This window comes from Octopus sinensis, unplaced genomic scaffold, assembly GCF_006345805.1.
Source record: "Octopus sinensis unplaced genomic scaffold, ASM634580v1 Contig02045, whole genome shotgun sequence".
Lineage (NCBI taxonomy): Eukaryota > Metazoa > Mollusca > Cephalopoda > Octopoda > Octopodidae > Octopus > Octopus sinensis.
Window position 1 is genome coordinate 1851 of NW_021825326.1, and position 14097 is coordinate 15947.

The following is a 14097-nucleotide window of genomic DNA, read 5'->3' on the forward strand; positions in this document are numbered from 1 at the left end:
AGAAAGAGAAAGAAATGAAAGAGAGAGAGAGATACGGAGAGAGAAAGAGAGAAATTGAGAAATAGAGAAAGAGAAAGATAAGAGAAAAAAGAAAAAGAGAAAGCGGAAGGAAATGAGAGCGAGAAAGAGAGAAAAAGAAAATGGGAAAAGAGAAAAGAAAGAGAGAGAGAGAGTAAAAGAGACATGGAGAAAGAAAGAGAAAGAAAGACAGAGAAGGAGAAGGGAAAGAGAGAGAAAGTGAGAAAAGAAAGAGAATGAAAGAAATGAAAGAGGGAGATAGATAGAGAGAGAAGAAGAGGAGAAAGAGGGAAAAAAACGAGAAAGAGAGTGAGAACAAAGAGAGAAAGAGAGAGAGAGAGAGAAAATGGAATTTCTCTATTTCACATGTCCTCACTTTCTTCATTACAGATTAATAAACCTATTAATGAATATGGAACAACTCCTTTAATGTTGGCCTGTTATAAGGGCGCCGATAGAAGAATCATCGAAATATTGATAGCAGCAGGAGGAAAAGTGGGAGTAAAAGACCAATGGGGTAATACAGCTTTACATATGGCTGTGTTTGGGTAAGTTGAGAATCAAGTAAAATCTGCAGATGTGTTTTTGTTTGTAAATTTGTTGCAATTGCAGACACAGGTTCAATATCCAAAGAGGCCAGAGTAGTTGCAGTGGGACAACAGCACAACAGCAGACTAGCAAACAACAACAACAACAACAAGCTTCTCTTTAGTCATCGATCCAATTCATTAGTCATTATTCGATCATAACAATCCCGATGATGATGATGACGATAACGACGATGATGATGATGACGATGATGATGACAATAATGATGATGATGATTGTGATGATGCGGATGGAGGCGATGATGGTGATGTTTAAGATGATGATGGTCATGATGACGACGTTGATGATGACGACCATGATGATGAAGATGTTGATAATAATGATGATGATGATGATGATGATGATGATGATAGTGATGATGTGGATGATGATGTGGATGATGATGACGATGATTATTATGATTATCGTGATGATGACGATGATGATGATGATTATGATGATCATGATCATGATAATGATGATGATGATGATGATGATGGTGATGATGATGATGATTATACGATGACTGATGATGCCGATGATGATTATGATTATAGTGGTGATGAATGATGATAATATTGATTTTGATGATGTTGAGATGTTGAAGATGATAATGATGATGATGGTGTTGGCAATGAGGGTGATGATGATGATGGCGATGATGATGATGATGATGATGATGATTATTATGTCAATGATGGAGGTGGTGGCAATGATGATGATGGTAATGATGTTGATGAACATGATATTGATGATAATATTGCAGGTGATGATGATGGTGATGATGATGACGATGATGTTTCGTCTCAAGCCAAAATATTTTCATATTTAATGTAAATTAGTCAATGTTTCTATCTTTTACTCTCAGTGATCGACCTCATTCTGTGGAGATCTTACTATCTCGGGGTTGTGACGTAAGTATCTTATTTATATCCTTTCGTATGTTCTACTGAAGAGGGAAAGAATCTATTATGAGATTAATTCCGAAATTGATTCAATATAGAAATAACGAACTTTTTAAAAAACATTCTATCGTCCGGCTTTCCCCGATTTCAGTTCTTCGTGTTTTTTTTTTCTGTAGCGAGTAAATAATATGTAGAAATTGACGATTTAAAAGTTGTTATCAGCAAATTGGCATTGAAATACTTTTCTTTAGCCCATATTTATAAGTTGTTTATAATTTAACTGTAAAATTATTTTAATATGCTGCCACATTTTTTGATGGAATATTTTTTCTGTAAAATAAACTTCATCCTATATTAGCATGTATGTATGTATGTATTATATATATTATATATATATATATATATATATATATATACACACACACATATATATATATCATACTCCTGAGCCCATGTATACACAAACACACACACACACACACTCCATATATATTATATATATATATATATATATATACTTCCTGAGCCCAGCTGGTGTTTCCTACTTTTTATGATAATCATTGATTTTCGATGACTATTATGTTAAGAAAACGGAAGCAATTGATTAGTTTCAAACCAATCACAACTCCAGAGATAATTGTTGATTAAGACATTGAAAGGGATGGATTTCAGAAAATATATGTATATATGCATTTGTTTGTGTTTGTCCCCCACCATCGCTTGACATCCGATGCTGGTGTGCTTACGCTCCCGTAACTTAGCGGTTCGGCAAAGAGATCGATAGAATGAGTACTAGACTTACAAATAATATGTCCTGGTGGCAATTTCCTCGACTAAATGCGGTGCTCCAGCATGGCCACAGTCAAATGATGGAAACAAGCAAAAGAGTAAAAAAGATCTATTTACATACACACACACACACACACACACACACATGTGTATGTATATATATATGTAGTGAGAGAGAGGCGCAGGTGTGGCTGTGTGGTAAGTAACTTGCTTACCAACCACATGGTTCCCGGTTCATTTTCACTGCATGGCACAATGTACAAGTGTCTTCTGCTATAGCCCCAGGCTGAGCAAACCTTGTGAGTGGATTTGGTAGATGGAGACTGAAAGAAGCTCGTCGTATGTATATATATATAAATATGTATAAATCTATATATATATGTGTGTGTGTGTGTGTGTGTGTGTACATATATATATATATACATATGAGTTTGTGTATGTGTGTGTGTGTTATGTTTGTCTGTGTGTACGTGCGTGTGTTTGTGTGTCTGTGTTTGTCCCCCAACATCGCTTGACAACCGATGCTGGTGTGTTTACGTCCCCGTAAACTAGCGTTTCTGCAAAAGAAACGAATAAAATAAGTACAAGGCTTACTGGGGTCGATTTGCTCGACTAACGACAGTGCTCCAGCATGGCCACAGTCACATGACTGACACAAATGAAAGAATAAAAGAATAAATGTAATTATGAACACACAACACACGCGAACACACACACACACGCACACACATTTTGCTGCTCTATGTGTTTATTTATTGAGTTATTCATCCTATATGCGTGTGTTGTGTGTGTGGTTGTATATAATATATTTATATGTACATATGTATGTGTGTATACACGTGTGTGTATATACAATAGAAATCTCTATTACCTACTCCCCACCCCAATCATTCACCTGTTTAATTAATTTCATTCTTCTCTTCTCTTTTTCTGTGAGTTTTCTTTTAATTCTTCACACACACCCGACTCCCCTTTCAGACACCATTTTTAATGATTTTATTCTTTTCTTCTATCAGGTTAATCCTCGAGATGAAGATGGTCGTACACCGCTGCACGTGGCCTGTTCGCGGGGACACTTGCACACTGTCGAGCTGTTGTTGGGTCACAATGGCATCGATGCCAATGTTGTGAACAACAAAGGTGACACACCACTGCATAAGGCAGTTCGGAAGTAAGTCCCCATTGGATCTGGAATATCCAAATCTGTTTCTTTTATGTTTTCAATAATGTTTGTTTCTTTTTCATTCAGTCATTCATGTCATAATCCCACCATGGGGTCATTGTCTTTCTTCTCTCTTTCGCACTGAAATAACACTGTAATCTACTTCATTAATTAATCATCACCACAATTGTTATGTTGTTGCCTGACTGGGCACTTTGCTTCAACTCGTGTTCTCCATTTCCTCAACGTCACAGGTTCAAATCCTCTCTCTTCTTCTTTTCATCCCATCTATAACTACTTTCTCTTTCTCTCTTTCTTCCTCACTCTCTCTCCTTTGTAGTTTCCCTATTTACTCCGACCCTGGGCTAAATACAGAATCATCCCCTTACAGTATTTACATTTGTCTCTTTTATGTTCCATGTTCAAATCCTACCAGAATATTTACTATCACTCTGGGGTCAATATAATCTGTACCAGTAATACCCAGGGGTTCCTTTAATAAACTGTCTTCCTTCTTTTCTCCTGTTCTTGTTTCTTATTACTTTTGAAGAAAATAAATTGTGTTATTTTATTTACGACTCTTTACGTTCAGAGTTCAAATCCTGCCAAGGTCAACTTCTTCCATCTTTGCAAGGTTGATAAAATACAATACCAGTCATGTACTTTGGTTCATAGGATTACTGTAGCCCTTCTTTCCTTCCTAAATTTCATGTTTAATGAGCTGTGAGAATTCTTCAGCAGTATTTTTCCTGTCTTTACATTTCTGGGTTTACTCAGGTGTGTATATATCATTGTTCTATTGTGTAGAGTGTGTATTGAATAAATATATGTGTGAGTATGTGTGTAATAATTGCTGTAATTAAGTTATTGTGACCTAATTACATTTGTTTTCTTTAATGACCTAATAACTATTATCTCAAGCTGTGTGATGTTTGTTCTTTTCATGTTTTTCTTTACTTATCCATTACTTTCAGGCGAAAATATAAAGTGGTGTGTGCGATGCTGAAGCAGGTTAGTTAATAAATATATATTATATACACTCTCCAGCATTTTATTGATCTGTATAATATAAATATTACCAATGTACCAGTAAAATAATGGGGCTGGATTTAATCACATGTACTACAAAAGCCTTGTGTTTGTGGAGGAATGTATATTGATCATGTTGATGTTGATATTAGCGGTGTTGACAGTCCAACTGACCACCATCATTGATAATAATATCTTTAATAATATCTTAAATGAAACAAGGTCATTATGAGATGAACCAAAATATAATAGACATCATGTATATTTATATATATATATAAATGAATTGTTTTAGACATTTGCCTGCGGCCATGCTGGGGCATCATCGAATTTTTAGGCCAAATACATCGATCCCAGTACTTTTTTTTATTTTAAGCATATCACTTATCCTCTCACCTCTTTTCCGAACCGCTACACAACACACCACAAATGCAAACACTAACTCACACACACACACATCATAGGCACACACATAGACACACTCCTGTTATGAAGCTTCTTTCAGTTTTCATTTACCAAATCCATCTAACAAGATTTTGTTCAGCCCTAGGTAAGGGTAGAATATACTTGCCTGAGTTTCCATGTAGAGGGATTCACGTGGAAGAGTGTATTGTTGGGGAAAAAAGCTTCTTACACTACAACCATGTATATATGGATGTGTGTGTCTAGCTATTTCTTTCTTTCTATCTATCTATCTATCTATCTGTCTGTCTGTCTCTCTGTCTGGCTGTCTGGCTGTCTGCCTGTCTGTCTAGCTGTCTGCCTGTCTGTCTGTCTCTCTAGCTCTCTCTTGTCTATCTGTCTATCTATCTATCAATCGAACTATATATTTTATATATATTAACATACATACATATGTATATATATATATATATATATACATATGTATGTATGTATATATATATATAAATATATATATATATTAGTAATATATATATATATATAGATTATATATATATGTATATATATACAGATCATCAAAATCGTCATACTTGCTTGGCTCAGATAGATTTTCTGGGGAGATTTTCCGCAGCTGGATGCTCTCCTATCGCCAACCTTCTCCTCTTCTTTTCAAGGAAGCTAACATTTGCCAAGAAACTAAACATGTCCTGCAGGTGGAAATGTGGAAAAAGAGACACTGCTTATATGACCGTGGCACTCATTTACAACTATCAATCACACAGATGTCAAGACTAAAAGACACTCACACACCACACACACAAGCGTATACGCACAACATACAAGATGAATACTCTATATATATACATACATACACACACAAAGATGTCTGTGTGTGTCTGTGCGTATATATATGTATTGATATATACATACATACACATATATATATATATATGCAGATATATATATATGGGTGTGTGTGTGTGTATGCGTAGGAATATGTATATATTTATACACACACACGTATATATACATATAAAGTAAGAAATTATAAAATGAATATATTTCTGTCACCAGTTACATTCGTTTCACAGAAATTTTTGTGGATGATAAATTCTTTACATGTCTGCATTAGTGTATAGGTTATAAATCATACCAGTGCCCATCGTACAATTTACAAGTAAAAACAGGTATAAAATAACAAGCACTCAGTTCATAGAAGATATGTTTACATCCATTCTCAATGCATATAATATACAAGAACAGAATTTTGTTTCAAAATATTAATGTATGGAAGACAATAATTTACAAAACAGTTTTTTATGGAAGAGAGAAGGAGATTTAGTAAGATATCAAAAAGGAATCAGTCATAATACATTACATGCATATATACTTATATATATATACTTATACATATATATGTATGTATATTAAAATTGGGGGTGGTTTATGGGATTACTCTGGGTTTCCCATTCATAAAGGTTTTAGCTTGTACGGTTTCGTAAGACCCTGTTAGCCTAAGACCTCTTCAAAATATGGATGGGGAAAAGCCTGGGATTTACGTGTTCTGCAAACGATCCTTTCAGCTCCCTGGCAAGAGATTATCCCAGTGACCATGTGGTTTCTGTTAAATAGCTCACCATTGAAGCGTTTCTACATATTCACTGAAACCACGGGTCTCCATAAATATGAAAGAATTTGACCTCGGACACCCAGCAATAACATCCCAACGTCATCCAACGAACTATACACCCGTATGCAGCTGGAAAAGCTATTGGACGTGATTAGGTGTATGAGGTGAAGGGCTTTTCCACCCTCCATATTTGGAAGAGGTCCTAGGCAAGCTAAATCCTTTTGGACCGGAAAACAAGGGTAATGCCGGAACCGGCCTTCCCCAGTTTTAAAATATACGCTGCTCTACATCTTAGAGTGTGGCTTCTTCTCCGGATTTATCTTTTCTACAATCAAAACATATATATACATAGATATGTCAGTTATTCAGTTTATTTCCAGATATTCTATTTTTCACTTACGTCAACATCCGCTGGACAGCTAAATATGCACAGTTTCTCTATGTATGTATGTATGTAGTGTGTATTATGTGTGTGTGTGTTGTATGTATGTATGTATGTATGTATGTATGTATGTATGTATGTATGAATGTATGTCTGCGCACACACACACCACACGTAGTGATATATAATGTCACTTAGTCTACCTCAGAAATTTCACAGGGTTTTTAGTACAAATGAGGGATTGGGAAATGGAGTATTGACCCATTTTGCATCGGACCCTTGTGGGTGGATACTGTACAATTGGATGTGTTTGCATCCTCCGGTGCAGATGCATCTCATCTGGGTCTTGTTTTACAGAAGAAACCTCACTAAATATTCTCGGTTTCGCTTGGCATGATATTGCAGGAGGTTGTTGGCTATAATGCTATAATCCAAGAACCTACTGACAACAACAACATACCAAGCGATACCGAGAACTCTCCACCCGCAAGAATCGATGCAACACGGGTCAACCAATGGTTGTGATGGATAAAGTTCTCGTGAACTTCATTTTACATATTCCTCATTCAACATATATATTTATATATCCAACAGTAATGTATATAAATCTCTCTCTTCTCTCCCTATATATATATATATATATCCTATATATATCTATAATATATATATATTTATATATATATATATATATTTATATTTATATTGAGTGTGTCTCTGGTGTATGTGTGGTGTGCACACGCATTAATTTCATGGTGGTGGACACTAACCACCTCAAAAGTTTTATGAACCTCTTATTAATTATAGCAACATCAAAAGTATACTTTAGAAATTTAAATTCTTCTTACTAGTCTTGATCGTTAATCATGTGTTCAATCGTGTTCAGCTCCCCAAAAACTTACTAAAGTTAGGAAAAAGGTGATTAAGCTGAAAGAATCTATTTAGGACATCTTTATCCTGTCTAGAACACATTCTCATAGCAACATCTAGAGGATCTTACGAAGGTTGATTTTACGGACAAACATCAAATGTACATGATCAGTTTGATCAAGTATACAGTAGAAGACAATAATGACACATTGATATCCATCTGATTTTCATGTAAATTTTCATTTTCTATTTTTACCTCCACAAAGGGTTCAGTTCAGTTCGATATTCCGAACATCAGAGAATGACACCATTGCTTGAAGCCGTTTCCCGGGGTCACCTGGGAATTACACACCTGTTAATAGCCCTGGGTGCAAGCATAAATGCTGTTGATGGTGAAGGTAACAGCTGTTTGCACCTAGCCATAGCAACAGAAAAGTTTAATTCCGAGGGTGCACCCTTGGATTTACTAAACGAAGTAAGTTTTTAAATTGTTTGTGTATATACATGCGTGTGTGTCTGTGTGTGTGTGTCTGTGTGTGTCTGTGTGTGTCTGTGTCTGTGTGATTTTGTGCATTTGTGAGCCTTTGTGTGAGTGTGAGACAGAGACAGACAGACAGACAAGCTTTGGTTGTCATGTATCAATTCTCCCCTATCAACCCCATCCTCCATTACCATTCCGTGACCCAGTCTCCCCTTATGACCGAGTGATATTATGTAACAAACAATATTCCATCTCCTTTCACTCCAAAGGTCGTCTCACCACGGTCGAGAGGTGACCCATCTCGGTTGTTGGCCATATAAACACAGCCATCACAATGTGACGGAGAAGTGGCCTATTTAATAGAGGAGATATTATTCTCAATTAACAATGATGCAGGATAGAAGAGATGTCTGAGCTTATAGTGCTGGTGCCATGGTAAATACATCCAGTCCATCTATGAAAATTCTGAGTGAAACTGCTCTCTATCCTACTTCTTGTACACGACATGAATCCACTGACTTCTTGTGGACATGTCATAACATTGTTCAATGTTAAGACACTAGAGAATGAATACAATAAAGCATGGTCCTTAGTGAGTTTTCCAGTATTTAAGTTCTGTACTTAGGCACACACACACACACACACACACACACACACACGCACACGCACACACACACACACACACTCACACAGACAAACACACACAAGTAATGATTTTGAGTTTGAGTATATATCTTGTAAAATGCTGTTTAAAGCCCGTTCACTGTATTCGGCTATCTGATGTCATCAACAGTATGGACGTCAATACTTCTGGACTTTTTGCTGTCATCTCATAAATGAAGCAGTTTTTTATAAGTCTTATATTTTTCAAAATTAAGATAAACAAAGTACTTTTTTCTGTTAATCTAAAACATATTCTCCTTCATTGTCTACAATGCTCTTCCATCTATCTGGTAGACTTGCAAGTCGCCTCTTCCAAAATTCACTTGTCCGTGATTAAAAATACTCCTCCATTACTTCTGACTTGACACTAATTCCTGCTTCCTTACTTTACCGTCATCATTCAAAGATGCTTCTTGCTTAATTATGGAAACATTATTGATATGTTTGGTCATGTCTGTGTGGTATTGACTTTGTTATGTTATAGGTGTTTTGTTTCTGATATAACTTATGTTCTTTCTTCTCATGTTGTGTTATATTTATATATACAATACTCTTTCTTATGGCCACATGCTCGCCTTATCAAGCCAATTATATAGATAGGTTCTTGTTGGTTTGTTCTCCTATATTTGATTTTTCTATTGAATATATTGTGATATTTGTGATTGACAAGTAAATATTTACTCATTAATTAACAATAAGCTTGATGTTAATCAATACGGTGTCCTGCTCAATGTAATGACAATATATTTAGAGGGTGTCTCAGTGTTGAAAATAAAGTAAAAAACATGAAAATGGGAAATGGACTCAATAAAGATTATGTAGGAACTCAATACTTTGTAATTGCTTTAATTGGTGGATAAACAACCTATGAGTAAATTTAGATGAACTTTTGTGTAATTAGGGGCATTTGTTTTGAATATTTATGTAATATTGTCATCATTTTATATTTCATCATTTGTAGTGCTGCACTGCCCTTAACCTGAAAAAGAAGGAAATGCTCTCTGGTGTAGTGGTTGCGAGATATCTCGCCAGTCAGGGAGCGGACTTTCACCATAAAAACAACAACAATAACACACCATTGGACCTCATTAAGGACCCAAATTTGAGAAAAAAATTAGAGCATGTTTACCACCACAGTAAGTATTTCCTGGCAATGAACAGTTAAACCGGTACATTCTATTTTGTATATAATCATATTTATATGTATTTCGTTTTAATTCTACCAATACATTATACTGTCGCTAGTGTTTTTGACAAAGGCCACACAATAAACAATATGCAGTTGTCAGGAGATCAAAGAAAGAAAATGATTTTGATATTCACATGATTCGTAGTGTTGCCAGTTATACTTCACTGTCCATCACCACTACCCTCTTCGTTCCCTATTTTAAAGATTTGTGATCAATAGGAAAATATAGATCTAAATAATGAAGTGAATGAATTCCATTTTGAAACTGTTACTTAGAATTAAGTGGAATTTATCTGTCTACCAACATCTTTTTCTCACTCTCTATGTCCGAATCAGTCAATATTAGAATGATTTCATAGAAAAATAACCTACAAACAACACACCAACAGTGTATATATTATATTTCTGCAAATATTGATGGAATATTGCCACATATCTTCATAGAAAAAAAAGCTGCCAGGAAACGTAAATAATTCAAGTAACACATATACCATTACTAGTGTTTTAGTCGTCTTTCACCCGTATTTTATAAGGTTTGGCAATTTCTTTGCCATACATCTCTCTGTATTTGCTACTTAAGAAGCAGACACATTTCCCCCTCAGTGAATTTACAAAACTTTCTTTGTCTGTTGAAATTCAAATATTACTCTTGTACTTGTTTCAGTCATTTGACTGCGGCCATGCTGGAGCACTGCCTTTAGTCAAACAATTCGACCCCAGATCTTATTCTTTGTAAGCCTAGTACTTATTTGCCGAAACGCTAGATTACGGGAACGTAAACACACCAACATTGGTGTGTGAAGCGATGGTGGAGGGACAAACACAGACAGACAAATATACACACAAACACCAAACACAACACACATACATATATATATATATATTATAATATTATATATATATATATATATGCGACGGGCTTCTTTCAGTTCTCCCTCTACCAATCCACTCAAAAGCATTGGTCAGTCCAAAGCTATAGTAGAAGTCACTTGCCCAAAGTGCCATGCAGTGGGACTGAACCAGAACCATGTGGTTGGTAAGCAAGCTACTTCCACATCTACTCCTGCGCTATTGTTCAGATGATATGATTTTTGGTCTGCATAAATATAGATTGTTTCTTTCAATTGACAAGCCTCAGAAGATTTTCTCTACTTTTACAAATGATCGTTTATGTGAATGTTTTAATAATAATATAATGTTATAGAGCGCAGCTGAAGTTACTGTAAGGGGCGAAATAGGGGACAGAAAACTGCAATTAGTCAAAGAAGGCAGGCAGCAATGGAAGCTAGAAGAAGTAGATGCACGATACATATAATAAAACAACCCGAAAGGGGGAAACAGTAAAAGAGTTATATCAAAGAAAGAAGACATAGGTACATCAGGAAAGAGTGTTAGGGAATTTCAGGAAATATGGAAGTTTTGAAGAATGCAGTGTCCTGATAGCTAACAAGGGATATCAGTTTATTTCATGCTTCATGTTTTGAAGGAACATTTTGAGCGAACAATTTGTCAAAAACTGGTCGATCAATGATTCCTTTAAATACACCAATGAAATTGCGTCAGGTGTAGCAGATTCTGTGGGGTTTTCAATGTAGTTTTATATGTATAAGAAGTAACAGGATACCAAGAATAGTTCCATGCAGATCTTCAGATGTGATTGTATAGGGTGCAGAATGTTATCTTAGTTCTGTAACAACTTCCTCTCACCTGAGAATGAAGGAACTGACAAAATTAGAACTCATGCCATTGCAGACAGCTTCACCGTATTTCTTTTGTGTGGTAATAGAATTAAAAGTTTGAATTAGGGATAGATAACATCTGCCCATGAGACCCTATTTTTGATTTAGATGAGGTCTTCAAGAGGTTCCATGTGTTGCCAAAGTAACTAAATTTAAAGGTAAATACAAATTATGAGGGATGAATCAAGTTTTGAGAGTTTCAAATGTTCCAGGAATTCTTTCTGACTAAGGACTGACTGGATGATAATTAGCAGTTGATGGTGAGACTGACTGGACGGTAATTAGCATTTGATGAAAGGTCACTCCTTTTAAACAGGGGCATTAAAGTAGCAACGTTCTTCTGATTCAGAGTAACAGTTAGTAAAGCTGAATTGGAATAGGCTAAAAAACCTGGTGTAGTAGAAAGAGGATGCCAATTTGGGATAAATAATACCATCAAAACAAGAGGAAATATAATAATTGCACAAATGCTTTAAGAGTTGTTGCAGGAATAAATTCAAAAGATGTGATGGAATTTAGTCTCCATAGCAGTGAAGATCGTACATTTAGATTTTCAACGGTAAAAATACCAGCATTGCATTAAACGGTTGGTTCACAATCTGACTTGGGGATTGACTTTGAAGAGATTGAAGTGTCCGGTTTTCAATATATGAACTTCCGGAATCTATCCAGGTTTTTCCCTCTGTGTTGGTCCGAATCAAATGCAGCCATTTTAATCACCTTTTTTCGTGTTGTTGGATGCTCTGTTGTATATTTTAAAATTCTCATTTCTATGTAATCCGTATTCACATTCAACAGTTTGTTGATCTTTCCTCACAGTGGACTGCTGCTACGGTCTGTCATATTCCGCTTTTGAGCACTTGGACATATTTATGTGGCACTCCGATGCTTTGCATATGACTCACATCGGATTAAATATTTGCTGTGAGATCTCTCCAGAATCATAAACGTGAGGTCAGTCAGAACACTGCAACTCAGTAGAACAGGAGTTCTGGTAAGCATTGTCCAGTAAAACCAAGTAAAAGTTTGGAAGATGTTGGTTGTTTTTTCTTTCTTTCCATTAACAACAATATTGACAAGGTTAGAGAATGATTAGAGCGAGTTAAGTGTATCTTGGTAGGGTGGCTGATAATTTCAGAAGCAGTGGTCAATAGCAGATCCAAAGTTTGTTATCTCTTGTGGGAGAGATGACTACATGGGACTAGTTTGAATCCAACACAAAACGAAAGAAGTTGTATTTAGGGACAGTGAAAGGCATCCCAGTCAATCCTTCAGTAATTGAAGCCACATGTATGAAAAGATTGGAGATTGTTATCATGAATGCATTTCTAAGGATGTGGAAAAAGTGTTTGTGTTAGTTGTAGTTTGGAAGATGAGGAAGAGCTCCAAGCAGAAGTGTTAATGTGCTTATATGTTGCAAAATGTATATATTGCGACAGTTCGAATCTTGAACGGACATAGACCATCACACCAACCCCGAAGCAATTTGATGTCTTTGTGTAACAAAATACAGCTTGCCATACTAAATCACCATTGCACAGTAAGGAATAGGTTTAACTGTAATCAAAGAATCAAAATGGTGCATCTTGATACATAAAATATGGGCATTTAAAAAGCAATTATTTGTATCCAGATTTAAGCCTGTCATGATTCATAGTGAAGGATATATTGTTTTGTTTAGTTTCTTGGACGTTTTCCATTTGGTGTTGAGTCATGAGACAAAGTAATTATAAAACGTAACTTCAGGTGCCTATTGGGTGTTAAAACAAGATGGGTTCGAGAAGCAATTTGGTTTTCACACTTAATGTTATCAGAGTCTAAACAGTATGCACATGCCTCAGTAAAAGGCTTAATCTAACAAGTCTGGGCTTTGATGCAATCAACACACGTAGATAATTTTTGTGTGTGTGTGTGTGTTTGTGTGTCTGCATTTATATACACACAAATTCGCCCATATGTAATTGCTTAATTGTGGTGTCTCATAATATTCTCTACTGTAAATACGCACACAATGTAATATTTGTTATAAATGAATGTTATTAATGGGATGTGTTCATGTTTTTGTTCCTCAGATGTGTGTTTTGTGAAGACGAAGTGGCCACAGAGACGTTCTTTCCATGTAAACATCTTTCGCTGTGTAAGAAATGCTGTCCCCCAAAGATACCTAAACGATGCCATATGTGTAGACAGAATATAACGAGCAAAAATATTTGGGTAATAATACTGTATGATCTGTCTGTTTGTCTCATGGGC

The 14097-nt window shown here is 35.7% G+C and overlaps 1 protein-coding gene across 1 annotated transcript; it reads left to right on the forward strand.

Moving 5' to 3' along the window:
* The first annotated feature begins 341 nt into the window (after window positions 1-341).
* Window positions 342-13947, forward strand: LOC115227214 (ankyrin repeat domain-containing protein 1-like). The gene is made up of 7 exons (XM_036498566.1): window positions 342-566; window positions 1475-1520; window positions 3317-3471; window positions 4437-4473; window positions 8039-8247; window positions 9878-10052; window positions 13917-13947. Exons 1-5 carry the CDS (start codon window positions 385-387, stop codon window positions 8075-8077), a joined length of 459 nt encoding a protein of 152 aa, XP_036354459.1. The 5' UTR covers window positions 342-384; the 3' UTR covers window positions 8078-8247; window positions 9878-10052; window positions 13917-13947.
* Window positions 13948-14097: the final 150 nt, after the last annotated feature.